General features: G+C 40.3%; 1 protein-coding gene across 50 annotated transcripts in view; it reads left to right on the top strand.

The window, feature by feature from the left end:
• LOC122392035 overlaps nt 1-27,654 on the top strand; it is a 108,658-nt gene that overhangs the window by 48,409 nt on the left and 32,595 nt on the right. For 16 of the 50 annotated variants that reach the window (XM_043386484.1, XM_043386491.1, XM_043386502.1 and 13 more), the window contains 51 exons: nt 229-270; nt 534-578; nt 772-810; nt 1,064-1,108; nt 1,312-1,356; nt 1,630-1,674; nt 2,156-2,197; nt 2,459-2,503; nt 2,697-2,735; nt 2,987-3,031; nt 3,237-3,281; nt 3,541-3,585; nt 3,964-4,008; nt 7,255-7,293; nt 7,546-7,590; nt 7,785-7,829; nt 8,109-8,153; nt 11,899-11,940; nt 12,178-12,222; nt 12,419-12,457; nt 12,710-12,754; nt 12,949-12,993; nt 13,251-13,295; nt 13,784-13,825; nt 14,066-14,110; nt 14,305-14,343; nt 14,595-14,639; nt 14,834-14,878; nt 15,140-15,184; nt 15,677-15,718; nt 15,961-16,005; nt 16,200-16,238; nt 16,491-16,535; nt 16,730-16,774; nt 17,043-17,087; nt 17,576-17,617; nt 17,856-17,900; nt 18,095-18,133; nt 18,634-18,678; nt 20,768-20,812; nt 22,153-22,194; nt 22,440-22,484; nt 22,733-22,777; nt 22,984-23,028; nt 24,188-24,232; nt 24,548-24,592; nt 24,859-24,903; nt 25,096-25,137; nt 25,418-25,462; nt 26,075-26,119; nt 27,252-27,296. In XM_043386484.1, coding sequence (XP_043242419.1) covers nt 229-270; nt 534-578; nt 772-810; nt 1,064-1,108; nt 1,312-1,356; nt 1,630-1,674; nt 2,156-2,197; nt 2,459-2,503; nt 2,697-2,735; nt 2,987-3,031; nt 3,237-3,281; nt 3,541-3,585; nt 3,964-4,008; nt 7,255-7,293; nt 7,546-7,590; nt 7,785-7,829; nt 8,109-8,153; nt 11,899-11,940; nt 12,178-12,222; nt 12,419-12,457; nt 12,710-12,754; nt 12,949-12,993; nt 13,251-13,295; nt 13,784-13,825; nt 14,066-14,110; nt 14,305-14,343; nt 14,595-14,639; nt 14,834-14,878; nt 15,140-15,184; nt 15,677-15,718; nt 15,961-16,005; nt 16,200-16,238; nt 16,491-16,535; nt 16,730-16,774; nt 17,043-17,087; nt 17,576-17,617; nt 17,856-17,900; nt 18,095-18,133; nt 18,634-18,678; nt 20,768-20,812; nt 22,153-22,194; nt 22,440-22,484; nt 22,733-22,777; nt 22,984-23,028; nt 24,188-24,232; nt 24,548-24,592; nt 24,859-24,903; nt 25,096-25,137; nt 25,418-25,462; nt 26,075-26,119; nt 27,252-27,296 — 2,229 coding nt within the window. The remainder of the gene's footprint in view (nt 1-228; nt 271-533; nt 579-771; nt 811-1,063; nt 1,109-1,311; nt 1,357-1,629; nt 1,675-2,155; nt 2,198-2,458; nt 2,504-2,696; nt 2,736-2,986; nt 3,032-3,236; nt 3,282-3,540; nt 3,586-3,963; nt 4,009-7,254; nt 7,294-7,545; nt 7,591-7,784; nt 7,830-8,108; nt 8,154-11,898; nt 11,941-12,177; nt 12,223-12,418; nt 12,458-12,709; nt 12,755-12,948; nt 12,994-13,250; nt 13,296-13,783; nt 13,826-14,065; nt 14,111-14,304; nt 14,344-14,594; nt 14,640-14,833; nt 14,879-15,139; nt 15,185-15,676; nt 15,719-15,960; nt 16,006-16,199; nt 16,239-16,490; nt 16,536-16,729; nt 16,775-17,042; nt 17,088-17,575; nt 17,618-17,855; nt 17,901-18,094; nt 18,134-18,633; nt 18,679-20,767; nt 20,813-22,152; nt 22,195-22,439; nt 22,485-22,732; nt 22,778-22,983; nt 23,029-24,187; nt 24,233-24,547; nt 24,593-24,858; nt 24,904-25,095; nt 25,138-25,417; nt 25,463-26,074; nt 26,120-27,251; nt 27,297-27,654) is intronic. The other 34 variants (XM_043386468.1, XM_043386497.1, XM_043386478.1 and 31 more) reach the window with 34 other exon arrangements.

Raw genomic sequence — 27,654 nt, 5'->3', positions numbered from 1 at the left:
GGAACAAAATTATCAGAATATTTTGATATAATGATGGAAAAGGTCGTATTTTTTCTTCAAATGTCACCGGTCGTTTTATTGGAGTGGCATGGTATTCTTTTTTAACATTATACGAGTATAAGTATACATATGTTTGTCATCATAATTTATCTTTACCCAACCGGCACGAAGTGTGTGTTCATCTACACATTGTTGTCCAAGAGTCTGTGATATAGTATCGTTTTCTAGATTCGGAGTCCAAATCTGAGGAGGCTATCGAGAAAACGCCAGGTTAGTATATGTTAAATTGTACAATTAAAATGTTAAATTGTACAGGTCGTGTAATTGCATGTAGGTAAAAAGGATATGTCGAGTGCTAATTTTATCTAACGTGGGTAGCGTCGTTAAGTCTTGTTTGTTTTCTTTTTATTTTTGTTCATCGCAAAGCTGGGCGTCTCTGTGTTTTTTTGTGATTAGATTTATTGATCAGAAATTCATGACATGTTATTAAATTATCTTCATGGTTTCGAACTGATGTGATGTTTTTTTTATAGATTCTGAGCCCATACCTGAGAAAGGAACCATCGAGAGAAAGCCAGGTGAGACCATTGCTAGATCATATGTAGCTTGAACTAGGGAGAGTCGTTGAGTCTTAAATGGCTGGTGTACATTTTCCTCATCACGCAGCTGTATGTCTGCGAGTTTTTATGATAAGATTTATTTTGTCAGAAGAAAATATCTAGTCATTTAATTATTCTCATGATTTTGAACTGAAGCAATATGTTTCTTTAGATTCTGAGCCCAAACCTGGAACCATCGAGAGAGGGCCAGGCCTGAGACCCTGAGTGTACAGAGAATACGTGTGCCATTTGTACTGAATGGTTCTATAAAGTTTCTAATGTTCATGGAACAGTAAACATATGGGGATGTTACTATCTAACTTATCGAACGAGAAATTAAAATGCCTGAAGTTTGCAAATTTATTCATTTCGTCGGAGTAGATTTCATATGTTGGAAAAAGAATCAACATTCAATATTAAAACAAACGTATCAATATCACTAAACACGAAAACTTTTTTCCCAGAATCTGAGACTGAAACTGAAGCAGTCATCATCGAGAAAAAGCCAGGTGAGATCCATTGGGCTGTTGTATTTCGGTTAAAAATTTAAAACCTTTTAGTAGAAGTTAATTTTTTGGTGGTACAATTAGCCTAACTATATCATGTTGTGAAAGTCTCTCTCCTTTTTATCCTAACCAGAAGTTATAACCCTAGGTAAATGTCCGTGCATGAACATGTGACTTAGATGACGTCTTTTTCTTTTTCTTTACAGAGCCTGAGCCCAAGCCAGAAGAAGTCATTATCAACAAACAGCCAGGTCAGCAAAAACATTGCACATTTAACATGACATTGCTTACCGAACAATATGTACACAGTGCACGTGATTATGTCACCTGAATGGGGGATGAGTGTTCGTTGAGTGATAAATGTGTTTCGTTGTACATATCCGTTTCTGATAGACGTTTTCCGACCACTTTAGGAATTCTAAACTTTTAAAATTGATGTTCTGAACTTTTTAATCAAAAGCGTAAGACATAACTATTTACTTAATTTCATGTTTTTCCCGCCTGATGAATGCAACTTTTTATAGATTCTGAGCCAAAAACTGAGGAAGGCACCATCGAGAAAAGGCCAGGTAAGGACATGTCCCTACGTTGTTCTCCTTTTCCATTAATTTTCGATGTTCTCTGACTAATCTGGAATGAATTTATTATTGCTGTTTTAGTTTCAATTGATTTCCATTCTTTCTGAATTACCCAAGATACCTATTTGTTTCTGTGTCGATAACTTTACAAATGCTAGCGTTTGTCCTTTTTACATGTTACGAATGATGATTCGACCACAAAAAACACACACACACACAGTCTCCATCTGCATCGATAGAAAGCGGAACAAAATTATCAGAATATTTTGATATAATGATGGAAAAGGTCGTATTTTTTCTTCAAATGTCACCGGTCATTTTATTGGAGTGGCATGGTATTCTTTTCTAACATTATACGAGTATAAGTATACATATGTTTGTCATCATAATTTATCTTTACCCAACCGGCACGAAGTGTGTGTTCATCTACACATTGTTGTCCAAGAGTCTGTGATATAGTATCGTTTTCTAGATTCGGAGTCCAAACCTGAGGAGGCTATCGAGAAAACGCCAGGTTAGTATATGTTAAATTGTACAATTGAAATGTTAAATTGTACATGTCGTGTAATTGCATGTAGGTAAAAAGGATATGTCGAATGCTAATTTTCTCTAACGTGGGTAGCGTCGTTAAGTCTTGTTTGTTTTCTTTTTATTTTTGTTCATCGCAAAGCTGGGCGTCTCTGTGTTTTTGTGATTAGATTTATTGATCAGAAATTCATGACATGTTATTAAATTATCTTCATGGTTTCGAACTGATGTGATGTTTTTTTTATAGATTCTGAGCCCATACCTGAGAAAGCAACCATCGAGAGAAAGCCAGGTGAGACCATTGCTAGATCATATGTAGCTTGAACTAGGGAGAGTCGTTGAGTCTTAAATGGCTGGTGTGCATTTTCCTCATCACGCAGCTGTATGTCTGCGAGTTTTTATGAGAAGATTTATTTTGTCAGAAGAAAATATCTAGTCATTTAATTATTCTCATGATTTTGAACTGAAGCAATATGTTTCTTTAGATTCTGTGCCCAAACCTGGAACCATCGAGAGAGGGCCAGGTGAGACCCTGAGTGTACAGAGAATACGTATGCCATTTGTACTGAATGGTTCTATAAAGTTTCTAATGTTCATGGAACAGTAAACGTATGGGGATGTTACTATCTAACTTTTCGAACGAGAAATTAAAATGCCTGAAGTTTGCAAATTTATTTATTTCGTCGGAGTATATTTCATATGTTGGAAAAAGAATCAACATTCAATATTAAAACAAACGTATCAATATCACTAAACACGAAAACTTTTTTCCCAGAATCTGAGACTGAAACTGAAGCAGTCATCATCGAGAAAAAGCCAGGTGAGATCCATTGGGCAGTTGTATTTCGGTTAAAAAATTTAAAACCTTTTTAGTAGAAGTTAATTTTTTGGTTGTACAAATAGCCTAACTATATCATGTTGTGAAAGTCTCTCTCCTTTTTATCCTAACCAGAAGTTATAACCCTAGGTAAATGTCCGTGCATGAACATGTGACTTAGATGACGTCTTTTTCTTTTTCTTTACAGAGCCTGAGCCCAAGCCAGAAGAAGTCATTATCAACAAACAGCCAGGTCAGCAAAAACATTGCACATTGAACATGATATTGCTTACCGAACAATATGTGCACAGTGCACGTGATTATGTCACCTGAATGGGGGATGAGTGTTCGTTGAGTTATAAATGTGTTTCGCTGTATATACAGGTTCGTTTATGATAGACGTTTTCCGACCATTTGCGGTGTATAATGTCCTAAACTTTTCAATCAAAAGCGTAAGCTACAACTAAATTTCAAGTTTTTGTTTGCATGTTTAATATAACTTTTGTTTATAGATTCTGAGCCCAAAACTGAGGAAGTCACCATCGAGAGAAAGCCAGGTAAGGTCACGTTCCTTGTTTGTCTCCTCTTCCATTTATTGGCAAGTTTTCTGGCTGATCTGGATAGTGTTTATCATTACTGCTTTAATTTCATTTGATTTGTCTTATTTAACTTACAAAAGACATTTATATATGGACCGATAAAATTATTGATGCTAGCTTTTGTCTTTTGACCTGTCTTTTGTCACAATACGATTAATGAATCGACTAAGAAAACAGCTTCCATCTGCATCTATAGAAAGCGGAGCAAAAATTTTCCTCATCGCAAACCTGGGGGCTTCCATGTTTTTATGTGATTGAATTGATTTAATTAGTAATTCATGACTTGTTTTTAGAATATATTCATGGCTTGGAACTGATGCTATGATTTTTTTTTAGATTCTGAGCCCAAACCTGAAAAAGTAACCATCGAGAGAAAGCCAGGTGAGACCCTTCCTAGATCATATGTGGCTTGAAATAGGGACAGTCCTTGAGTCTTAAAGGGACCCTCCCACCTTAACATTAGATTTGAGTTGAGATAGCCAAAATGGGGTCCCTGGCTCAAAATTACCGGTTTCGGCACTCACAACATCGAGAAATGCCTTAAATCGGAAATATTGACTTTCAAAATTGCAGCATTTTGATTCAGAGGGGCTAATGCATAGGAATACCCCTCTGAATGTGTGACGTCAGCGCAGATATCTAACGATTTTTAAATGTTTGATTAAAACGTTTTGTAGCACGCGGTGGTATATGCTGCTTTGCGCGCAACAAGTGTCGCACTTTCAGCTGCCAAACTATTGCTTCCAAATAAAGTCGCTAGGAACAGCGGAGATCCCAAAAAGTAAACAAAAGTAAAAGTCTAATATCTTGAAAACCGGTGAATATTTTTCCGCTGAAGTTTGGTAGATATTTGTTTTCGCTCTTTCTGAACCGAGCGACATCACTTTCATGCCAATTCATAAACTTGTTTGAAGGTGGGAGGGTCCCTTTAACCCTCGCCCCAGTGGCGGTCTCAGCCAACTTCGCCCTAGTGGGGGGGGGGGGGGGCATATGTTACCACGCACCTCTAACTCAAAAACTAAGAGGGCTAGAAAGACGCGGTAAAAAGCAATTGATAGCTCTCAATGCGCACGTTTGAAAGTATTTCTGCCATTTTTCATCTTAGAGCAATATTGGGGTCACTGGAGGTCATCAAAGGTCAAAATTTGCCAAATGTCATTATATTTTTCCGAAAACATGCATTTATCTCAGGAACTATGATAGCTAGAAAAACGCATGGAAAAGCAATCGATAGCTCTTGAACTTTTCTTTCGATAAGGTCATTGTCAAAATTGACCTCAGGTCAACGGTTTAGCCTCCAGAGGGCAAAAACTAAAAAAATAGCTGTTTTTACGAAAAGTGTTTTTCGACAATAACTTTTGACTAAAAAAAAGCCACGACATTTCTATTGCCAGAATCGTGTTCCTCTCGCCGAGACGCATCGAATGAACTATAATTTGACCTTGCAAGGTCAACTTGAAAATTTGACCTCAGGTCAAGGTCATGACCTGACCGGAAAAGGTCATGTTGCATATCAGTCGATGCGTCTCGGCAAGACAAACACAATGATACCATCCCCAGCGTTCTAGCTCTTACCAATCGAGAGTTATTGGCAAAAATCTGTTTGTAGCCTCAAATGACCTCGGATGACCTTTCAAAAGGCTATCAGCAAAAACGACACCTTGGTCGTCACGGGTGGTCCAAATAATTGTGATTCTGAAATATTTGGACTATTCCTATGCGTACACTGAAAAAAGTCAGCCAAATTTTGGTCTCAGAGACCAGAAAGCGGTCTTTTTTCCCCTATTCAAATCAGACCACACTTTTTGAGCCATTCTGCGCGGTCTTTCTGAAACCCTTTTAGAGAGCTTAGAAACCGGTCTCGCGAAACCATTCAGTGGTCTCACGGAGAAAGAAAACTGGTCTCCAAAATGCTCAAAGTGTGTTCTCTTTTGAAACTCTGAGCTGGATGAAACCACGTTCTGGTTTACGATAATACCGCTGGACTGTCTCAACATCAGTCACCATTGGATTAGACCAGAAAATGGTCTCATAGAAGAACTCAAGCCATTCTCGTTACGAGCCTTCTTTCTGGACCCTCGAATGTAGCCGCGCAGCCCCGCCCTGCCGCGCGGCCATATTGCCGCCCAAATGAAAATACAACCATGTTTTCTTCTCAAAATGTATTAGTCTCGTATTAGTCGCGTCGTGCCGCGCGCTGCCGGCCCGGTCGACACAGGCCCAGGCCCTCTCAAACACAAATTTCAGTGCAGTAGCATATATGCGGAGACAATTGGCAGTCCCGTCGTGCCACGCGCTGCCGACCCGGTCACAAAAGGCCCAAGCCCTCTCAAACACAAAGCTAGTTCATGCAGTAGCAATGGGCGCGGCGAAAGCAGTCGCGTCGTGCCGCGCTGCAGTCCCCAACCAAAGAACACTCGTCACTCACCCCGGCCGCCGCTACACCGTGGTGAACGCGCGGTTGTGCGAAACGTCCTCTCCTAGAGAGCGAAATTCCTCGGCCGCCACTGTCTCTTGGTTCTTCAATTTGTAGAGGTCGGGAAGATGGGGATCTTCCTCTTCCTCAGTCGGGAAGATCGTTACCTTCTTCAGAAGCCGAAGTCACTATGACATCTGCCCTTCCAATCTTGATTTCAACGAAATCTTACTGTAGCATAAGATTAAAAGATTTCTGACCATGACTGATGAGCAAGTGTGTTGTTTTCTCTGTTATCATGCACAATATTTTATATATGGCTAAAGAATGTCTCTACTTATAACAATATAACTCCAAGCGCAGCGCACACCAACGCACACAATTTGCAATGGCGCCTGACAATGCGCTGTATGTAAACAAGTCCAGAGACTGCACTTATCTGAAACCACCACGCTGCCTCACACCGACGCAGGATATGAGATGAGACCGGCAAACATTCTCACGGTTAGTCCTAAAAAGAGTCGCACCCATGATGCTTCAAACGCTGTTCAAAACGAGACCAACTATCAGGCTTGTCAAACAGGAGACTCGGACAGCCCTAATAAATGAGGTCAAGCAAGCACCATTTCACTATATAGACCACCTCGTGGTTTCACATGAAACCCAATCCGTAACCATTCTCATTTTGTTTTTTCAGTGGGCATTTTCATTTTCTCCATTGACTTATAATGGTAAGGTCACGCCACTGACCTGACCTTAGGTCACGGATATAAAAAATCCGAGATATACAAATTGTAGGCGCCCATAACATCATGCAATCCACCAAGTTTGAAACCTTTCTTACAAACACTGCAGGCTGGACATGATCGCAAACTTTTTTAGGCTTGGTCAGTTAACTTGAACTGGTGACCTGACCTGACATGACCTGGGGTCAAAAATTTCATACCTTGTCCAAAATTGATGTACAAAAAGCTACGGCGCGGCGCTACGCGCCGCGGTTTTTTATTCACACGCGAAAAACGCGACAGGGTGGTAACATATGCCCCCCCCCCCCCACTGGGGCGAAGGTTAAATGGCTTGTGTGCATTTTCCTCATCACATAGCTGTATCTCTGCGAGTTTTAATGATAAGGTTTATTTTGTCAGAAGAAAATGCCTAGTCATTTAACAATTTTTATGATTTTGAACTGCAGCAACATGTTTCTTTTTTAGATTCTGAGCCCAAACCTGGAACCATCGCGAGAGAGCCAGGTGAGACCCTGAGTGGACAGTGAATACGCATGCCATTTGTACTGAATGGTTCAATAAAGTTTCCAACTTCCATGGAACAGTAAACTTATGGGGATATAACAAGCTAACCAATCGAATGAGAAATTAAAATATCTGAAGTTTGCAAATGTCTTGTCGGTGTATATTTCATATTCTGTTGGGAAAAGAATCAACATTCAGGATTAAAACAAACGTATCAATATCACTAAATACGAAAGCATTTTTTCTTTCCAGAACCTGAGACTGAAACCAGAACAGTCATCATCGAGAAAAAGCCAGGTGAGTTCCATTGGGTGGCTGAACTTCGTTCAAAAATTCAGAAACATTTTAGAAAAAGGTAATTTTTGGGTAGTACACTTAGCCTTTATCATGTTGTGAAAGTCTCTCTCATCGTTATCCTAACCAGAGTTTTACACCAATATATATCCGGGCATGAACAAGTGACTTGGATGACGTCTTTTTATTTTTTATAGAGCCTGAGTTCAAGCCAGAAGATGTCGTTGACAACAAACAGCCAGGTCAGTAAAAACACTGCACATTGAACATGACAATGCTTACCGAACAATATGTGCACAGTGCACGTGATTATGTCACCTGAATGGGGAATAAGTGTTCGTCGAGTAATAAATGTGTTTTGCTGCCTAATTCAGTTTTGCTGTATATACAGGTTCGTTTATGATAGACGTTTTCCGACCACTTGCGATGTATAATGTCCTAAGCTTTACAATCAAAAGCGTAAGATACAACTTAATTTCAAGTTTTCTTTTTTGCATTTTAAATATAACTTCTGTTTATAGATTCTGAGCCCAAAACTGAGGAAGTCACCATCGAGAGAAAGCCAGGTAAGGTCATGTTCCTTGTTTGTCTCCTCTTCCATTTATTGGCAAGGTTTCTGGCTGATCTGGATAGTGTTTATCATTACTGCTTTAACCCTAGAACGCCTAGGGGGGGGGGGGTTGTATCAACCCCCCCCCCTGAGGTTTTTTCGAAGTGCACGCTAAACGGCTTGTCGTAGCGGGCTGAAATTTTCAATACCCTCTGGGGCAACCTTTGCGCATCTTTTGTCGAAAAAAAATTGATCGGGTCATGTCAGGTCACGGAGTTATGACGTCATAAGAGGTACAGCCTCCGGCCGGATTTTCACAAACTGAGTGCCAACGCCCGAGGTTTCCTGCCGGTGGTACGGACATCGGTTGATGGATCGTGATGAAACTTCCCATGCATGTTGGGGCAAGTATTGGCTATCATATGGTATAAGAAATTTGACCGGGTCAGGTCAGGTCACGGAGCTATGACGTCACAAGAGGAACAGCGTCCGGTACTATTTTTGAAAAGCGCCCGAACCACTATTTTGCTAATTCTTGTCACCTCAATGGGAATATGCAGCAATATTAGCTTCTATAGGGAGCAAATGGACCTCCCAAATCCAAAAATACAATCAGATTTCAAAAATTTAAATTTTGATTTTTCGAATTTCTGCCGCCGACTGTGACCTTGCCGACTTCCGGCGCTCCCAACGCGCCATTTTTAGAGCTAGGGAAACGAAATACATACCAAACGATAGAGAATTGATCAAGGAACACGATAGTGAAGGTTTCAAGTCGATATCTTCCACCGTTTTGCCGCAATCGCCGCCGAAAGTTGAAAAAAGTCTATTTTTCCGAAAATTTGACCTTTGACCGGTCAAAAGTAGGTCAAATGTTGACCTAGGATCAAAAAATATACCACCAATCGCGAGATCTCGTTGAGAGCAATCCGTTGGTTTTTTCCGCTAAGCTCTACGACCTTCCGTTTCGAAACGCCAGGGGGGGGGTCGTAACAACCCCCCCCTGGTCGTTCGTGTTATGAGAAATGGCCTGGTCGTGCGAGGGTTAATTTCATTTTATTTGCCCACTGAACTCTATAATGTGGAAGGCGCATCAGCCGCCAGATGGTGTCCAACGGTGCCGCCATGTTGCGCAGACCAGGAAGCGGCCGCCGCCTGTGTTGGGGAATAGGGAATTCGGGACCTCGATTTACGCTTGCGGCCGCTGCATCCGTTACGTTCAAGCTATGTAGACACGGGACCCGGCATCCTACGCAGAATCGAGTGGAGAACAAGATGACATCTTTAAAAATCCTCAAATACAAGGAACTTATACGTTAAACCCTTATAAGTCAATGGGGAAATAAGGAAATTGCTATTTTCGCGCCGGGAATGATCTGAAACTATCCCAAGCATATAGAATCGTGATTTCATTCACTCCTTGCAAGGTCCAATGCTTTACATTTGCATTGTTGCCCTTGCGTGACGTCATCTGTGACGGCACAAGGGTCCAGGGCTGGTAAAAAAGCAAATTGCGTCCCCGACCAAAAAATGAGAGCGAAAAATGACCCCGACCTTTTTACGATTCATGTATGCAGGCTGCATGCAACTACGATGCGCGTTTCCTTAGGTTTCATTTCTATATATTATTTTTTTACGAGCAGTCATATGTACTAAATTGCTTATCAGACTCGCGCTTCGAAATTTCCAGTTTGTTAATTAAATGTCACGGCATCACTCGGTCAGCGGGTAGCGTAACAGACGAAGAACCCGGAAAGGGTAGGGGGCGCTACGATCGTCGAACAGATGCAATAGGTGTCGCTATTGTATCGGTAGCTCACAACGACGACGGCTAGAAACTATCGACCCCGCATGAATCCAACCGGTCTGACCCCGGTTCCGAATCTAGTCGTTTGTCTAGTCGTATAGCTGGCTACAACTGGTCGTCAATCAACCCCGCTTGAAATAGCACAGCCGACAGCGGGGTCGGTGTCTAAGCGTCTGTTAGTATGTGTTTGATCATCTAGTTTGATCTAGTTTTCGTTAGCAACTGTCGACGGTAGTTTTGCTGTTGACGGAAGTGAGTTGTGGCTACAAATTGTTCATAACCATGTTGTAGGTATGTATTAGGTATAGGGGCTTTTTATGTCCTTGTTAAAGGGGATATACGTTGTGGATTCAATGATATCTTTTACTTGCGTTTAGTTTCTGCTTTATTTGAAAGTTATTTATTACTGTAAAAGTTTATTAAATGTGGTAATTTTGACCCCAGGTACTTGAACTTTTACTGGTACTGTGTCCCCGACGACGTCAATAGGACATAACACTTTACCAGCCCTGCAAGGGTCATAAACTTTTCTTCAATAACTCCCGATCAAATTGAGCTAGCGAATCGGGAAAGCCACAAATGGACTGTGAAAGACCTGCCGAATCGAATGATATGCAACATGACCTTAATCAACCAGCTTCGTGACCTGAGAGCTCTGACCTGACCTTGTCACGAGGTCAATGCCGTAAATTGACCTCACCCAAACGAAAAGTATATCACTCGATGCGCCTGAGCTAGGTGAACACGATGATGTCAAAATCGCGGCTCTACGACCATTTTTGGCGAAGTTATTTACCAAAAACCGAGCCCGTGCCTTAGGTCACTTGATCTGACCTCAGAGGTCACCGGTTGACCTGAGACCTTTAAAGCGGATTGCTGCCAGTCACTCTGCATTGTACTCTGTCTCATACGACCACTTTACCGCTAAATTCTAGTTGAATTAGCGGCACATTAGCGAGGTGGGTTCAATAACCCTCTCGCCCGGGTCAAATGTAGAAAGACGATGATCCGGCGAGTGAATTTGAGGAATTCTGAAGATTCGATCGTATTCCCCACTCAATTCTGCGTAAGGTGCCGGGTTCCGTATCTACGTAACTTGAACGTACCGGATGCGGCGGCCGCAAACGTAAATCGAGGTCCCGAATTCCCTATTCCTCAACACAGGCGGCGGCCGGTTCCTGGTCTGCGCAATATGGCCGCCACCAGGGCTGCGGAGTCGATGGATTTTCGGCGACTCCGACTCCGACTCCGACTCCGGCTTTCAAAAACCAGCTCCGACTCCGACTCCGACTCCGGGCAGAATTGTCGACTCCGACCGACTCCAACTCCCGACTCCGACTCCGCAGACCTAGCAGGGCTGCGGAGTCGACAGATTTTCGGTGACTCCGACTCCGACTCCGGCTCGGGTTTCTAAAATCGACTCCGACTCCGACTCCGACTCCGGTCACAACTGTCGACTCCGACCGACTCCCACTCCGACTCCGACTCCGACTCCGCAGCCCTGGCCGCCACCGTTAGACACTACGGCCAATAGGGTTGAAGCGGCAGTGCTCCACTGTGAATTTGCCTCATTTAACTTACAAAAGACATTTATATATGGACCGATAAAATTATTGATGCTAGCTTTTGTCTGTTGACCTGTCTTTTGTCACAATACGATTAATGAATCGACTAAGAAAACAGCTTCCATCTGCATCGATAGAAAGCGGAACAAAATCAACATATAACATTTTAATATAATGATGGAAAGGGTGATGATGGTAGGATGATGATGGGAAAGGTCGTATAGTTTTCACATATAACCCGCCATTTTATTTGAGTGGCATGATTTTCTTTTCAAACATTCTATAAGTATATGTTTGTCATCATAATTTATCTTTACCCAACCGGCCCGTAGAAGTGTCCATCAACACACCTGTGTCCACGAGTCTGTGATTGATATATCGTTTTATAGATTTGGAGCCCAAACCTGAGGAGGCTATCGAGAAAACGCCGGGTTAGTATATACATGTTAAGTTGTACATGATATTGTAATTGCATGTAGTTAAAAAGGAGATGTCGGATGCTGATTTTCTCTAACGTGGGTGGAGTTGTTAAGTCTTTTTTTTCATTTTCCTCATCGCACAGCTGGGGGCTTCCATGTTTTTGTGTGATTGGATGGATTTAATTAGTAATTTAAGACTTGTTTTTAGAATTTATTCATGGCTTAGAACTGATGCTATGATTTTTTTAGATTCTGAGCCCAAACCTGAAAAAGTAACCATCGAGAGAAAGCCAGGTGAGACCAGTGCTAGATCATATGTAGCTTGAAATAGGGACAGTCCTTGGGTCTTAAATGGCTTGTGTGCATTTTCCTCATCACATAGCTATATGTCTGCGAGTTTTAATGATAAGGTTTATTTTGTCAGAAGAAAATGCCTAGTCATTTAACAATTTTTATGATTTTGAACTGCAGCAACATGTTTCTTTTTTAGATTCTGAGCCCAAACCTGGAACCATCGCGAGAGAGCCTGGTGAGACCCTGAGTGGACAGTGAATACGCATGCCATTTGTACTGAATGGTTCAATAAAGTTTCCAACTTCCATGGAACAGTAAACTTATGGGGATGTAACAAGCTAACCAATCGAATGAGAAATTAAAATATCTGAAGTTTGCAAATGCCTTGTCGGTGTATATTTCATATTCTGTTGGAAAAAGAATCAACATTCAGGATTAAAACAAACGTATCAATATCACTAAATACGAAAGCATTTTTTCTTTCCAGAACCTGAGACTGAATCCAGAACAGTCATCATCGAGAAAAAGCCAGGTCAGTTCCATTGGGTGGTTGTATTTCGTTTAAAAATGCAGAAACATTTTAGAAAAAGCTAATTTTTGGGTAGCACACTTAGCCTTTATCATATTGTGAAAGTCTCTCTCATTGTTATCCTAACCAGAAGTTTACACCAATACATATCCGTGCATGAACATGTGACATGGATGACGTCTTTTTATTTTTTATAGAGCCTGAGCCCAAGCCAGAAGATGTCGTTGACAACAAACAGCCAGGTCAGTAAAAACACTGCACATTGAACATGACAATGCTTACCGAACAATATGTGCTCCGTGCACGTGATTATGTCACCTGAATGGGGAATAAGTGTTCGTCGAGCGATAAATGTGTTTCGCTGTATATACAGGTTCATTTATGATAGACGTTTTCCGACCACTTGCGATGTATAATGTACTAAAATTTTCAATCAAAAGCGTAAGATACAACTTAATTTCAAGTTTTTTTGCATGTTTAATATAACTTTTGTTTATAGATTCTGAGCCCAAAACTGAAGAAGTCACCATCGAGAGAAAGCCAGGTAAGGTCATGTTCCTTGTTTGTCTCCTCTTCGATTTATTGGCAAGGTTTCTGGCTGATCTGGATAGTGTTTATCATTACTGCTTTAATTTCATTTAATTTGTCTTATCTAACTTACAAAAGACATTTATATATGGACCAATAAAATTATTGATGCTAGCTTTTGTCCTTTGACCCTTAACACAATACGATTAATGAATCGACTAAGAAAACAGCTTCCATCTGCATCGATAGAAAGCGGAACAAAATCAACATATAACATTTTAATATCATGATGGAAAGGGTGATAATGGTACCTAGGATGATGATGGGAAAGGTCGTATAGTTTTCACATAACCCGCCATTTTATTGGAGTGTCATGATTTTCTTTTCAAACATTCTAAGTATATGTTTGTCATCATAATTTATCTTTACCCAAACGGCCCGTAGAACTGTCCATCAACGCACTTGTGTCCACGAGTCTGTGATTGATGTCGTATCGTTTTATAGATTCGGAGCCCAAACCTCAGGAGGCTATCGAGAAAACGCCGGGTTAGTACATACATGTTAAGTTCTACATGATATTGTAATTGCATGTAGTTAAAAAGGATATGTCGGATGCTGATTTTCTCTAACGTGGGTAGAGTTGCTAAGTCTTATTTTTTTTCATTTTCCTCATCGCACAGCTGGGGGCTTCCATGTTTTTGTGTGATTTGATTGATTTAATTAGTAAATCATGACTTGTTTTTAGAATTTATTCATGGCTTGGAACTGATGCTATGATTTTTTTAGATTCTGAGTCCGAACCTGAAAAAGTAACCATCGAGAGAAAGCCAGGTGAGACCCTTCCCAGATCATATGTGGCTTGAAATAGGGACAGTCCTTGAGTCTTAAATGGCTGGTGTGCATTTTCCTCATCACATAGCTGTATGTCTGTGAGTTTTAATGATAAGGTTTATTTTGTCAGAAAAATGCCTAGTCATTTGACAATTTTCATGATTTTGAACTGCAGCAACATGTTTCTTTTTTAGATTCTGAGCCCAAACCTGGAACCATCGCGAGAGAGCCTGGTGTGACCCTGAGTGTACAGTGAATACACATGCCATTTGTACTGAATGGTTCAATAAAGTTTCCAACTTTCATGGAACAGTAAACTTATGGGATGTAACAAGCTAACCAATCGAATGAGAAATTAAAATACCTGAAGTTTGCAAATGTCTTGTCGGTGTATATTTCATATTCTGTTGGGAAAAGAATCAACATTCAGGATTAAAACAAACGTATCAATATCACTAAATACGAAAACATTTTTTCTTTCCAGAACCTGAGACTGAAACCAAAACAGTCATCATCGAGAAAAAGCCAGGTGAGTTCCATTGGGTGGTTGTATTTCGTTTAAAAATTAAAAAACTTTTTAGGAAAAGCTAATTTTTGGGTAGTACACTTAGCCTTTATCATGTTGTGAAAGTCTCTCTCATTGTTAACCTAACCAGAAGTTTACACCAATACATATCCGTGCATGAACATGTGACTTGGATGACGTCTTTTTATTTTTTATAGAGCCTGAGCCCAAGCCAAGAGATGTCGTTCACAATAAACAGCCAGGTCAATAAAAACACTGCACATTGAACATGACAATGGCTTACCAAACAATATGTACACAGTGCACGTGATTATGTCTCCTGAATGGGAAATAAGTGTTCGTCGAGTGATAAATGTGTTTCGCTGTATATACAGGTTCGTTCATGATAGACGTTTTCCGACCACTTGCGATGTATAAATGTCCTAAACTTTTCAATGAAAAGCGTAAGATACAACTTAATTTCAAGTTTTTTTTTTCATGTTTAACATAACTTTTGTTTATAGATTCTGAGCCCAAAACTGAGGAAGTCACCATCGAGAGAAAGCCAGGTAAGGTCATGTTCCTTGTTTGTCTCCTCTTCCATTTACTGGCAAGGTTTCTGGCTGATCTTGATAGTGTGTATCATTACTGCTTTAATTTCATTTGATTTGTCTTATTTAACTTACAAAAGACATTTATATATGGACCAATAAAATTATTGATGCTAGCTTTTTTCTTTTGACCCTTAACACCATACAATTAATGAATCGACTAAGAAAACAGCTTCCATCTGCATCGATAGAAAGCGGAACAAAATCAACATATAACATTCTAATATCTTGATGGAAAGGGTGATTATGGTACCTAGGATGATGATGGGAAAGGTCGTATAGTTTTCACCTATGACCCGCCATTTTATTGGAGTGTCATTATTTTTTTTTCAAACATTCTATAAGGATATGTTTGTCATCATAATTTATCTTTACCCATCCGGCCCGTAGAAGTGTCCATCAACACACTTGTGTCCACGAGTCTGTGATTGATGTCGTATCGTTTTATAGATTCGGAGCCCAAACCGGAGGAGGCTATCGAGAAAACGCCGGGTTAGTACATACATGTTAAGTTGTACGTGATATTGTAATTGCATGTAGTAAAAAAGGATATGTCAAATGCTGATTTTCTCTAACGTGGGTAGAGTTGTTAAGTCTTTTTTTTTTCATTTTCCTCATCGCACACCTGGGGGCTTCCATGTTTTTTTATGTGATTGAATTGATTTAATTAGTAATTCATGACTTGTTTTTAGAATATACTCATGGCTTGGAACTGATGCTATGATTTTTTTTAGATTCTGAGCCCAAACCTGAGAAAGTAACCATCGAGAGAAAGCCAGGTGAGACCCCTCCTAGATCATATGTGGCTTGAACTAAGGACAGTCGTTGATTCTTACATGGCTTGTGTGCATTTTCCTCATCACATAGCTGTATGTTTGCGAGTTTTAATGATAAGTTTTATTTTGTCAGAAGAAAATGCCTAATCATTAACTATTTTCATGATTTTGAACGCAGCAACATGTTTCTTTTTTAGATTCTGAGCCCAAACCTGGAACCATCGCGAGAGAGCCAGGTGAGACCCTGAGTGTGCAGTGAATACGCATGCCATTTGTACTGAATGGTTCAATAAATTTTCCAACTTTCATGGAACAGTAAACTTATGGGGATGTTACAAACTAACCAATCGAATGAGAAATTAAAATACCTGAAGGTTGCAAATGTCTTGTCGGTGTATATTTCATATTCTGTTGGAAAAAGAATCAACATTCAGGATTAAAACAAACGTATCAATATCACTAAATACGAAAGCATTTTTTCTTTCCAGAACCTGAGACTGAAACCAAAACAGTCATCATCGAGAAAAAGCCAGGTGAGTTCCATTGGGTGGTTATATTTCGTTTAAAAATTCAAAAACGTTTAAGAAAAAGCTAATTTTTGGGTAGTACACTTAGCCTTTATCATGTTGTGAAAGTCTCTCTCATTGTTATCCTAACCAGAACTTTACACCAATACATATCCGTGCATGAACATGTGACTTGAATGACGTCTTTTTATTTTTTATAGAGCCTGAGCCCAAGCCAGAAGATGTCGTTATCAACAAACAGCCAGGTCAGTAAAAACGTGGTAAAAACACTGCACATTGAACATGACAATGCTTACCGAACAATATGTGCACCGTGCACGTGATTATGTCACCTGAATGGGGAATAAGTGTTCGTCGAGCGATAAATGTGTTTCGCTGTATATACAGGTTCATTTATGATAGACGTTTTCCGGCCACTTGCGATGTATAATGTCCTAAACTTTCAATCAAAAGCGTAAGATACAACTTAATTTCAGTTTTTTTTTGCATGTTTAATATAACTTTTGTTTATAGATTCTGAGCCCAAAACTGAAGAAGTCACCATCGAGAGAAAGCCAGGTAAAATCATGTTCCTTGTTTGTCTCCTCTTCCATTTATTGGCAAGGTTTCTGGCTGATCTGGATAGTGTTTATCATTACTGCTTTAATTTCATTTGATTTGTCTTATCTAACTTACAAAAGACATTTATATATGGACCAATAAAATTATTGATGCTAGCTTTTGTCCTTTGACCCTTAACACAATACGATTAATGAATCGACTAAGAAAACAGCTTCCATCTGCATCGATAGAAAGCGGAACAAAATCAACATATAACATTTCAATATCATGATGGAAAGGGTTATGATGGTAGGATGATGATGGGAAAGGTCGTATAGTTTTCACATATGACCCGCCATTTTATTGGAGTGTCATGATTTTCTTTTCAAACATTCTATAAGGATATGTTTGTCATCATAATTTATCTTTACCCATCCGGCCCGTAGAAGTGTCCATCAACACACTTGTGTCCACGAGTCTGTGATTGATGTCGTATCGTTTTATAGATTCGGAGCCCAAACCGGAGGAGGCTATCGAGAAAACGCCGGGTTAGTACATACATGTTAAGTTGTACATGATATTGTAATTGCATGTAGTTAAAACGGATATGTCGGATGCTGATTTTCTCTAACGTGGGTAGAGTTGCTAAGGCTGATTTTTTTAATTTTCCTCATCGCACAGCTGGGGGCTTCCAAGTTTTTGTGTGATTGGATTGATTTAATTAGTAAATCATGACTTGTTTTTAGAATATATGGCTTGGAACTGATGCTATGATTTTTTTTTTAGATTCTGAGCCCAAACCTGAGAAAGTAACCATCGAGAGAAAGCCAGGTGAGACCCTTCCTAGATCATATGTGGCTTGAAATAGGGACAGTCCTTGAGTCTTAAATGGCTTGTGTGCATTTTTCTCATCACACAGCTGTATGTCTGCGAGTTTTAATGATAAGTTTTATTTTGTCAGAAGAAAATGCCTAGTCATTAACTATTTTCATGATTTTGAACGCAGCAACATGTTTCTTTTTTAGATTCTGAGCCCAAACCTGGAACCATCGCGAGAGAGCCAGGTGAGACCCTGAGTGTGCAGTGAATACGCATGCCATTTGTACTGAATGGTTCAATAAAGTTTCCAACTTTCATGGAACAGTAAACTTATGGGGATGTGACAACTAACAAGCTAACCAATCGAATGAGAAATTAAAATACCTGAAGTTTGCAAATGTCTTGTCGGTATATGTTTCATATTCTGTTGGAAAAAGAATCAACATTCAGGATTAAAACAAACGTATCAATATCACTAAATACGAAAGCATTTTTCTTTCCCGAACCTGAGACTGAAACCAGAACAGTCATCATCGAGAAAAAGCCAGGTGAGTTCCATTGGGTGGTTGTATTTCGTTTACAAATTCAAAAACTTTTTGGAAAAAGCTAATTTTTGGGTAGTTTACTTAGCCTTTGTCATGCTGTGAAAGTCTCTCTCATTGTTATCCTAACGAGAAGTTTACACCAATACATATCCGCGTGCATAAATATGTGACTTGGATGACGTCTTTTTATTTTTTTATAGAGCCTGAGCCCAAGCCAGAAGAAGTCGTTATCAACAAACAGCCAGGTTAGTAAAAAGACTGCACATTGCGCAGGGGCGGAGCTTCCTATTCAGTTGGTGGGGCGGCTGCCCCACGAACTTGCCATTTTCCCCCCACCAATGAGCGCTTTGCCCCACCAACTTTAGCTAATGTGTAGGAGATTATCGCTTTGCAAATCAAACTTTTTTCGCACTCAGGAGCTTTGGAATGTCTGTTAATGCAAAATTTTATACCGTAGTGATAGGAATTGACGCATTTTGGCACTTCATGCAAGTTGGCAATCGGGCATTGTAGGTTTTAACGACTTTTTGGCCCACTAACGTCCCTAGAAAAGCTCCACCACAGATAACAGTAGTACAGCAGTACTACTGTTATCTGTGGCTCCACCCATGACATTGAGCATGAAAATGCTTACGGTACAATATGTGCACAGTTCCCGTTATTTCGTCACTGGGGACATTGTTTGCTGAGTGAAATGTGTTTTATCCCGCACTGTAGACGGTTTTTACAATTGCTTCACGTGCAAAGAGAGAAAATTATCAGATGTCGTTTAACTGACTTGTTTAACGTCTAGACGTTTAACCCGGCCGGGCCCGGGGGGTAATCCCAACCACCGCAGCCCGGGGGGGGGGCGTTTTTCGCCCCCCCTGTCTAACTCCGTAAATAAGGGAGCTACGGAAACAAAAGCGATACCAAACGAAAGGTCCTTACGAGACGATTCTAATGCACCTAAAAATTTTGACCTCAAGTCAATTTTCAAGGTCAGAGGTCAAGGTCAAAGGCCAAAACCGGCACATGTGTAGTGATCTCAAAGTAAGCCTTCTAGAGAACGGCAGGCTGCATCAAACCGGCAAAATTGGGTGTCAAACGAAAGAAGAGAATCTGAGGATTCTGAAAATGTGCTCCAAATCAAAGATGAAGGTCAAGGTCACGCTCAAAATTGACCTCAAACTTGGCACTTTTTCGCACATCTTGCGTGCTAACTTCCAAGATGTTTTGAAATGTTTTGAGGCTTATCAGTTCCCTATTTGTGGTTCATCTTACGATACAAGGCTGCTCGAAGGTCAAGGCCACAGAAGAGTATCCCTGTTAGAGGCTATTTCACTGATTCAAGTTAGTAATAATAAATAAGACAATTTTGCCATCCGGAAGCTCTAAATGAAGGCTTAGAGGAAAATAGATGCCAGATTCGTGATCAGCGGGTACAAATCCATCATTAACGATCTTTCATGTGTCAAGGTCAACCAGAGGTCATTCGAGGTCACATGAGGTCAACATGAAACTTGACCTTTTCCGAACAAAATATATATCATTCGACGCGGCTTGACAAGGCGAATGCGATGGTACCACTGCCGTAGCTCTAGGACCATTTTTGTCGAAGTTATTTGCGAAAAACTAAAACCACATTTCGGGGTCGTTGACCTGACCTCTGACCTCAGGTCACCAAAACTATTTTTCTATGTTTCTCTAGGTCAAACGCTACACAGCCGTGCCTGTAATTTGTCATTATCTCTAAAACTCTATTTTTAGCAGCTATTTGAAGTTTGCGTCTGTGACGCCGATTTTTGCCGTGCAGGGGTCTAGAAAAATGGACCTTGTGACGTCATCAAGGGGGCTAGGTCCAAATTTTTTACTTCAGAAGATGTCAAATTGATGGGAGAAAAGGTACTGAAAGTTTCGCCTTCCTATCCCTAAGCGTTCGGGAGTTATCGCAAATATTCGCCAGGGGGGGGGGCGAAAAACGCCCCCCCCGGGCCCGCGAGGGTTAACAAACTGTTAAACGTCTAGTAGACATTTCTTCTAGTCTGAAATATTTCGTATTTTTACATACAATGTATTTTTTACCTTTAAGCGCCCGAACGATGTCGGCGGTACGGGAAAAATCATTAAACCGCTCGTAGGTAGAAAAATATTTTAAACTTCTCGCCTGTCGGCTCGACGTTTAAAAGATTTGTTTTACCTACTCGCGGTTTGATATATCTTGCTGTACAGGTTCGTTCATAATAGACGTTTTCCGACCACTGCGGTGTATTATGTCCGAAACTTTTCAATCAAAAGCGTAAGATCTAACTAAATGTCATATTTTTCGCATGATGAATTTAACTTTTGTTATAGATTCTGAGCCAAAAACTGAGGAAGTCACCATCGAGAGAAAGCCAGGTAAGGACATGTCCCTTGCTTGTGCTCTTTTCCATTTATTTGCAAGGTTCCTGGCTGATCTGGATTGTGTTTATCATTACTGCTTTAATTTCATTTGATTCAACTGTGCATAATTGGGTAAGGAGTTATTTAGGTCAAACTGAGGTCATGTTCGAGCAAAAACGAACAAAAAAACAGGACATCTTAAAACGCTTTCTAGATCTACAATTAACAAGCAATTTTAACGTTCTTTATATGGTCGTGCAGACAAAAAATGGCACTACAAAACTGCTATCTCGGATTTTCAAAGTTTTGCGATTTTGACCCCCAAAAATAAAAAATGATTTAAAACAAAAAATACTCAAAACATTTTCGAATTTAGAAAAACGGATTACATATGATAGTCCCTGTGCTCTTCTATCTACATACCGAATTTCAGATTGATACCTCCTTTTTTGGCCAAGTTATAGCGAAAAAACTGTTCAAAATTGATGACGTCAAATTTTTGAACTCCATTTTTAGCAATTCTAGACCACGTAGCGCAAAACAAAGACCACTATTAGACTCCCCGTGACGAGTTGCATCGAATCCATACCCATTTTATGCAAAAATATCAAGTTTAAATTTTGACCTTATTTGAACTGACCTTGACCTGACCTTCAGCAGAACATAACCTTAACTGGCTCCAAAGGCTGCCTGACTCACATAATCGCATTCGTAATGTAAAATGGACCATAAAACATGCATCACATGATATTTTAATATTTTGACCCTCAGTGACCAGTCACCAGACCTCTGTGACCTGACCTGGTATCAGTGACCTCAAATAGCAAAAGATGTGTTTTATGGACAATTCCCTATCGATGATTTTCAGTGACAAGCATTTTACTCGATTTTACAACGCATTTCTTGAAATACCTTTAAACGATGAAAATTCGACCTTTGACCTGACCTGTGACGTCATCGGTTGGACCGAGGTCAATGAAATTGGGTCACAAGGTAGCTCCCGTTGGGTCTATCCAAAGCCCTTTGCCGTTTGTCGCTATGTTGCGTGGTTTTCGAGATCTGGGGGGGGGGGGCAAAATGCCCCCCCCCATCAGACCGCGTTGCTCGGCAGACCCCATCAGGGCGCGGGTTAATATTATGATGGAACGGGTGATGATGGTGGAATGATGTTGGGAAAGGTCGTATATCTTTCACATATGACCGGCCACTTTATTGGAGTGTCATGATTTTCTTTCTAACATTTTATAAGTATATCTTTGTCATCATAATTTATCTTCACCCAACCGGCACGTAGAAGTGTTCATCTACACATTGTTGTCCACGAGTCTGTGATTGATTTAGCATGGTTTTTATAGATTCGGAGCCTAAATCTGAGGAGGCTTTTGAGAAAATGCCAGGTTAGTACATGTTAAATTCTACATGACTTTGTCATTGCATGTAGTTAAAAAGGATATGTCGAATGCTAGTTTTCTCTAACCTGGGTAGAGTCGTTAAGTCCTAAAAAGGTTTTTTGTTTTTTTCATTTTCCTCATAGCACAGCTGAGTGTTTCCGTGTATTTGTGATTAGATTTATTTTATCAATTCATGACTCGTTATTAAATTATTTTCACGATTTTGAACTGATGCGATATTTTTTTCCTAGATTCTGAGCCCGAACCTGAGAGAGCAACCATCGAGAGAAAGCCTGGTGAGACCCTGTAGAAGTGAACACTTACTTTTCCAATGTACTGAATGTTTGGATAATATGTCTAACGTTCGTTGAACTGTAAATATATGGGAATAGTTGCAGGCTAGCACAAATAATGTGGAATACATGACTGCGATTTTGTCAATATTTCGTAATGTATTTCAAACTTAACTTAAAAAAGAGTCAATGCCAAAAATCAAAAGGTGCTTATAATTTCTCCCCTAATATGAGTTATTTTTCTTTTTCAGATTCGCAGACTGAAACCGAAACAGACGTTATCGAGAAAAAGCCAGGTGAACTTCAATGAGCTGCCCTACTTCGTTAACATTTAAAAATGTCTTTAAGTTATACACTTTTGATTTGGTGGCACAATTATCAGTTGTTATGTTGTGGGTGTTAACCTCATTATCATCCAAATCACAACTTTTAAGTTTGAATCCTACCAATGTCCGTGCATAAGTTTGTGATTCAGATGACGTATTTTTATGTCTTTTTATAGAATCTGAGCCCAAGCCCGAAGAAGTTGTTATCATCAAACAGCCAGGTTAGCAAAAACACTGCACATTGAGCGTGACATTTTATACCGTAAAACACAGACACAAGTCACATGATAATGCTACCTGCATAAGGAAGATGTTCGTTGAATATCGAATAAATGCATTTCGTATATGATTAACCCTTGCCGGCACAGGTGGGGTTGATGCACCCCCCCCCCTAAGGTTTTTCGCGAATAACTCGCCAAAAAGCGGCCGATCGCGACGAAACTTTCAGTATCCTCGCATTGATCAATTTTACACCTACCCTGAAAATTTCATGACCCCGGGCCCGACCCAAATGACCTTTGACCTGTGACCTCTTTTCCGAGACCATGTTTGGCCGGAATCGCGATTCGGCGTATGTCGGCTCGCATTAGCCGAGCGTTTGCAAGCTTTTCGTGGTTTCAAACATTCAAACATGTGATTTGATGTTGCTCCCATACATTAGGGTGTGTGTCAAGGTCACCTGAAGGTCAGGTCAGGTCATTGACCTTTGGTGACCTCGGGTGACCTCGGTTCACTTTTTTAGTTTTACATGTTACTAGGCTAGTTTTTTTTAGCTGAATTCGAATTTAGCAACCATTTGAACGTTTACGAAGTAGTTTTGGTGCCTTCGTAACATGTTACGAAGCTGTCAGAGGCGGTTGACACGTATTACGAATACCCGTCACAACCCCTACCGGTTGACCTGACCTGACCTGACCCGACCTGGTCTAAATTCTTAAAGGCTCTGATCTCTTGCGTCTCTGATCAAAACTTACACGATATTCGTGATCAGCACCCCGGAAAACCACATAGCAGCCACACTTTACGACTTTCTAACAGGTCCCGATTTTCCCGGTTTTCGGGTCATTGACCTGACCTGGAAGGTCGCCCGATGACCTAGGACCTTAAAATTGGGTATCATCGGCTTCCTCTTGTGACGGGCAACGCGCTCGTTTTTTCCGCGAAGCTCTAGCTCGATCAGAAGCCAAACGCGAGGGGGGTCGTACCACCCACCCCCCTTGTGCCGTCGAAGGACGCAAAATGGCCTGTGCCGGCGAGGGTTAACACTTTCAGATCCCTTGCATTGCACTAACTTCTAAAGTTTTCCATTAGGGAGGTGAGATGTTACTATGTGTTAAATTTAATGGATTTTCATCTGATAAATATAACTTGTTTTTACAGATTCTGAGCCCAAAACTGAGGACGCCGCCATCGAGAGAAAGCCGGGTAAGGACATGTCTCTTGGTTGTTGTCTTTTAGCTTCAGGAGGCTATCAAGAAAAAGCCAGTTAAGCACATGTGAGATGCACATTACATTATAATTGCATGGAGTAGAGTAAGATATGTCCAATGAGCATGTGAGCATGTGGTCTGAACTAGGGAGAATCGTATGGTCTAAAAAACCCTTTGTGCATTTTTCTATTATACCTGCAGTTGATTGTCTGCGTGTGTTTATGATAAGATTTATTACATCAGAAGTTAATGCCTAGTTTTTTTATGTTTTTCATGGTTTTGAACTCATAGAATATGTTTTTTTTTTTAGATTCTGAGCCCGAACCTGAGAAAGTAACCATCAAGAAAAAGCCAGGTGAGACCCTGTACACTGTTCAAGTGTTATACATTCTTGCCAATTGTGTGAATGTTAGAATAAAATGCCTAACGTTCATGAAGCGGTAAAGCTTTGGGGATAATTACAGGCTGATCAAAATCATGAGAACTTCAAAAGCCTGAAATTTTCAAGAACTTTTATTTCCTTGATGTATTTTAAACTTATCTTAACAAAGAAGCAATGCTGAAAAATACAAGAAACCTATCAATATCACCTTTAATATGACTAAATTGCCTTTTTCCTAGAGTCTGAGACTAAAACCAAAACAGCCATCGTGGAGAAAAAGCCAGGTAAGTTCCAATGCGTTACCGTATTTCGTTGAAGTTTGCAGCACCTTTCAAGTGATTTTTTTTTTGTGGCACAATTATCCTTTCTCATGTTATGGATGTTTCTCTCATTAGCAACCAAATCAGAACTCATAACCCTACCAGTGTCCGTGCATGAACATGTGATTGATATGGCATATTTTCATCTTTTTATAGAATCTGAGCCCAAACCAGAAGTCGCTATCAACAAACAGCCAGGTTAGTAAAACAAGAAAAAAACGCTGCACATTGAACATGACAATGTTTTCCGTACAATATGTGCACAATGAACGTGATTATGTCACCTGAATAGGGAAGGTCTCTGTTGAGTGTTTATGCGTTTCTTCTATGATTATAATCATGTGCACAATAACATTTACGATTATGACATTTGTCAATCCCTTTCAGTGCATTTTGTTCTTAACTTTCTAATCAGAAGTGTGAGATGCAGCTATCTAATTTACTGGATTTTCGCCTGATAAAGTTAACTTTTTTACAGATTCTGAACCAAAAACTGAGAAAGTCACCATCGAGAGGAAACCAGGTAAGGACATGTCTTTGGTTGTCTTCTTTTCCATTTATTTGCTAGCTTCTCCGACTGATCTAGTTACTTTGTGTTTTATATTGCTGCTTACCATAAATGCAGCAAGAAACTGAATAAAACAGTATATAATCAGTTTCATTTGATTTATCACTATTTGGTAATACACCACTCATGACTATATCGATAATATTTTAGTGGTTAGTGTATTCGTCGGCGTCCTTTCTTCATAATACATACATAAATGGCAATGATCAACCGGCTATTGATAAAGCAGTCTCAAGCTGCATCGATAGAAAGCCAAGATATTTCACCATAACTCTTTGTATTGATGTAACACTTTGTGAATCACCATTCTTTGATGAGATAATGAAAAAGATGGTACATTTCTATCATACTCGTATGATCTGCCATTTTATTGGAGGCACATGATTATCTTTTATAACATTACGTAAGTACATGCTTTTCATCATTATTTAGAATTTAAATGATCATTCTCCAGCAGCACGTAGAAGTCTATCTCTATATCTTCATACATAAGTACATAATAAGTCTTTCTAACCTATACATGGGTACTGTCCACGAGCCTGTGATTGATGTCGCATCGTTTTATAGATTCGGAGCCCAAGCCTAAGGAGGTGGCAATCGAGAAAACGCCAGGTTAGTACAACGTGCATGACGTTGCATTGTATATAGTGGAGTATAGGATATGCCCAAATGACCATTTCCCCTAACATAGGGAGAGTCGATGAGACTTCACCCTCGCCCGCACATGGGGGGGCTGCCACCCCCAGGTAGCTTTTCTGTTCTGCACTGAACATTTGTAAAGTTAGAAGCCTGATTTTTCGTATAGCTGCTCCTCTATCCTTTCTCAGCGTCCACTAAAAATTTCAAGTTTCTGTAGTTTCTGGTTTCGGAGATATTATGGCCTTGTTTTTTCAGGTCATGTCAGACTCAAATGACCAAAACTCAATATCTTGCGTTGACTATGGGTCTTGTGAGTTTTTGACACCTTGATTTCGGTATGTTTTTGCTAGTCTTACCTCCCACCTATCATGGAACATGTTATTCGAAGATGTGCAGATGTCAGGGTCAGGGTTAAGGTCAACCTAGGTCATCTAAAAACATTGCATTTGAGGCTTGCTGAATTTACTTTTCGTGAAGTTTTTTGACTGTATTTTTGGTAAAAGCTCCTCAGATCATGATCTCACGTAACAGGGACACACAAACAAATCGGTGCACACATCAGTATGCACACAGACACACACAGACATACAAACACATATCATTGACCTTGATCTAGCTTGACCTGAAATGACCACAGCCGGTAAAAACCTAGTCAGATAGTGTGACAAAGAGCTGTTCTAGCTGGCCTGGCATCACAACTTGGCAGCGCCATCGGTAATATGGGCACCGCACGTGATATTCCAACGGTGGCCCCAAACAGCAACATTTTTTAGTTTGACCTGACCTGGAAGGTCAATGTTTGACCTAATGAGGTAAAATTGGGTACCATTGAATTTATCTCTTCCTATAGAATCTGTTGGTCTTTGCCGCGAAGCTCTATCTCCAGCAGGAACGAAATGGCGTGGGGGTGGCAGCCCCCCCCCCCCTGTGCGTTCTAGGTGGGAAAATGACATGTGCGGGCGAAGGTTAAATACCTTTTGTGCATTTTCCTTCGTCGCACAGCTCAAAATCAGCACGATTTTATGATCAAGCTTATTTTAGTAAAAGTACCTCCTCAGTTATTTAGTCATATTCATGATTTTGAACTGATGCTATCTGTTTTTAGATTCTGAGCCCAAGCCTGAGAAAGTGACCATCGAGAAAACGCCAGGTGAGACCCTGTATAGTATATGAATACTGTATGGGATGGCGGGCAATAGTAAAAATTATCCCGATGTAACGTCATTGTAGTCCTAGGGTGAAGACCGAAACATGCTTTATTGCCCGAGGCGTAGCCGAGGACAATAACGCTTGTTGAGATATGTTTCTTATCGCCTCAATATTTTTCGGACTGCCCTTCTCATAGCATTCGTTTTATTACATGGCCAGCTCAAACTCGCTAATAAATGTCGCTAAATTTGTTGTCGCTAGGAAGAAAAAAAAATGAGCGGGTTAGTATTGCGCGTTGTCCTATCATTAAGAAAAATAAAAAACCCTTAGAAGAAAATTGAATGAGAGAATAGGCGCAA

This window comes from Amphibalanus amphitrite, unplaced genomic scaffold, assembly GCF_019059575.1.
Source record: "Amphibalanus amphitrite isolate SeventyFive unplaced genomic scaffold, NRLGWU_Aamphi_draft 000466F_arrow, whole genome shotgun sequence".
NCBI classification, from domain to species: domain Eukaryota; kingdom Metazoa; phylum Arthropoda; class Thecostraca; order Balanomorpha; family Balanidae; genus Amphibalanus; species Amphibalanus amphitrite.
This window is presented reverse-complemented; position numbering and strand designations above follow the sequence as displayed.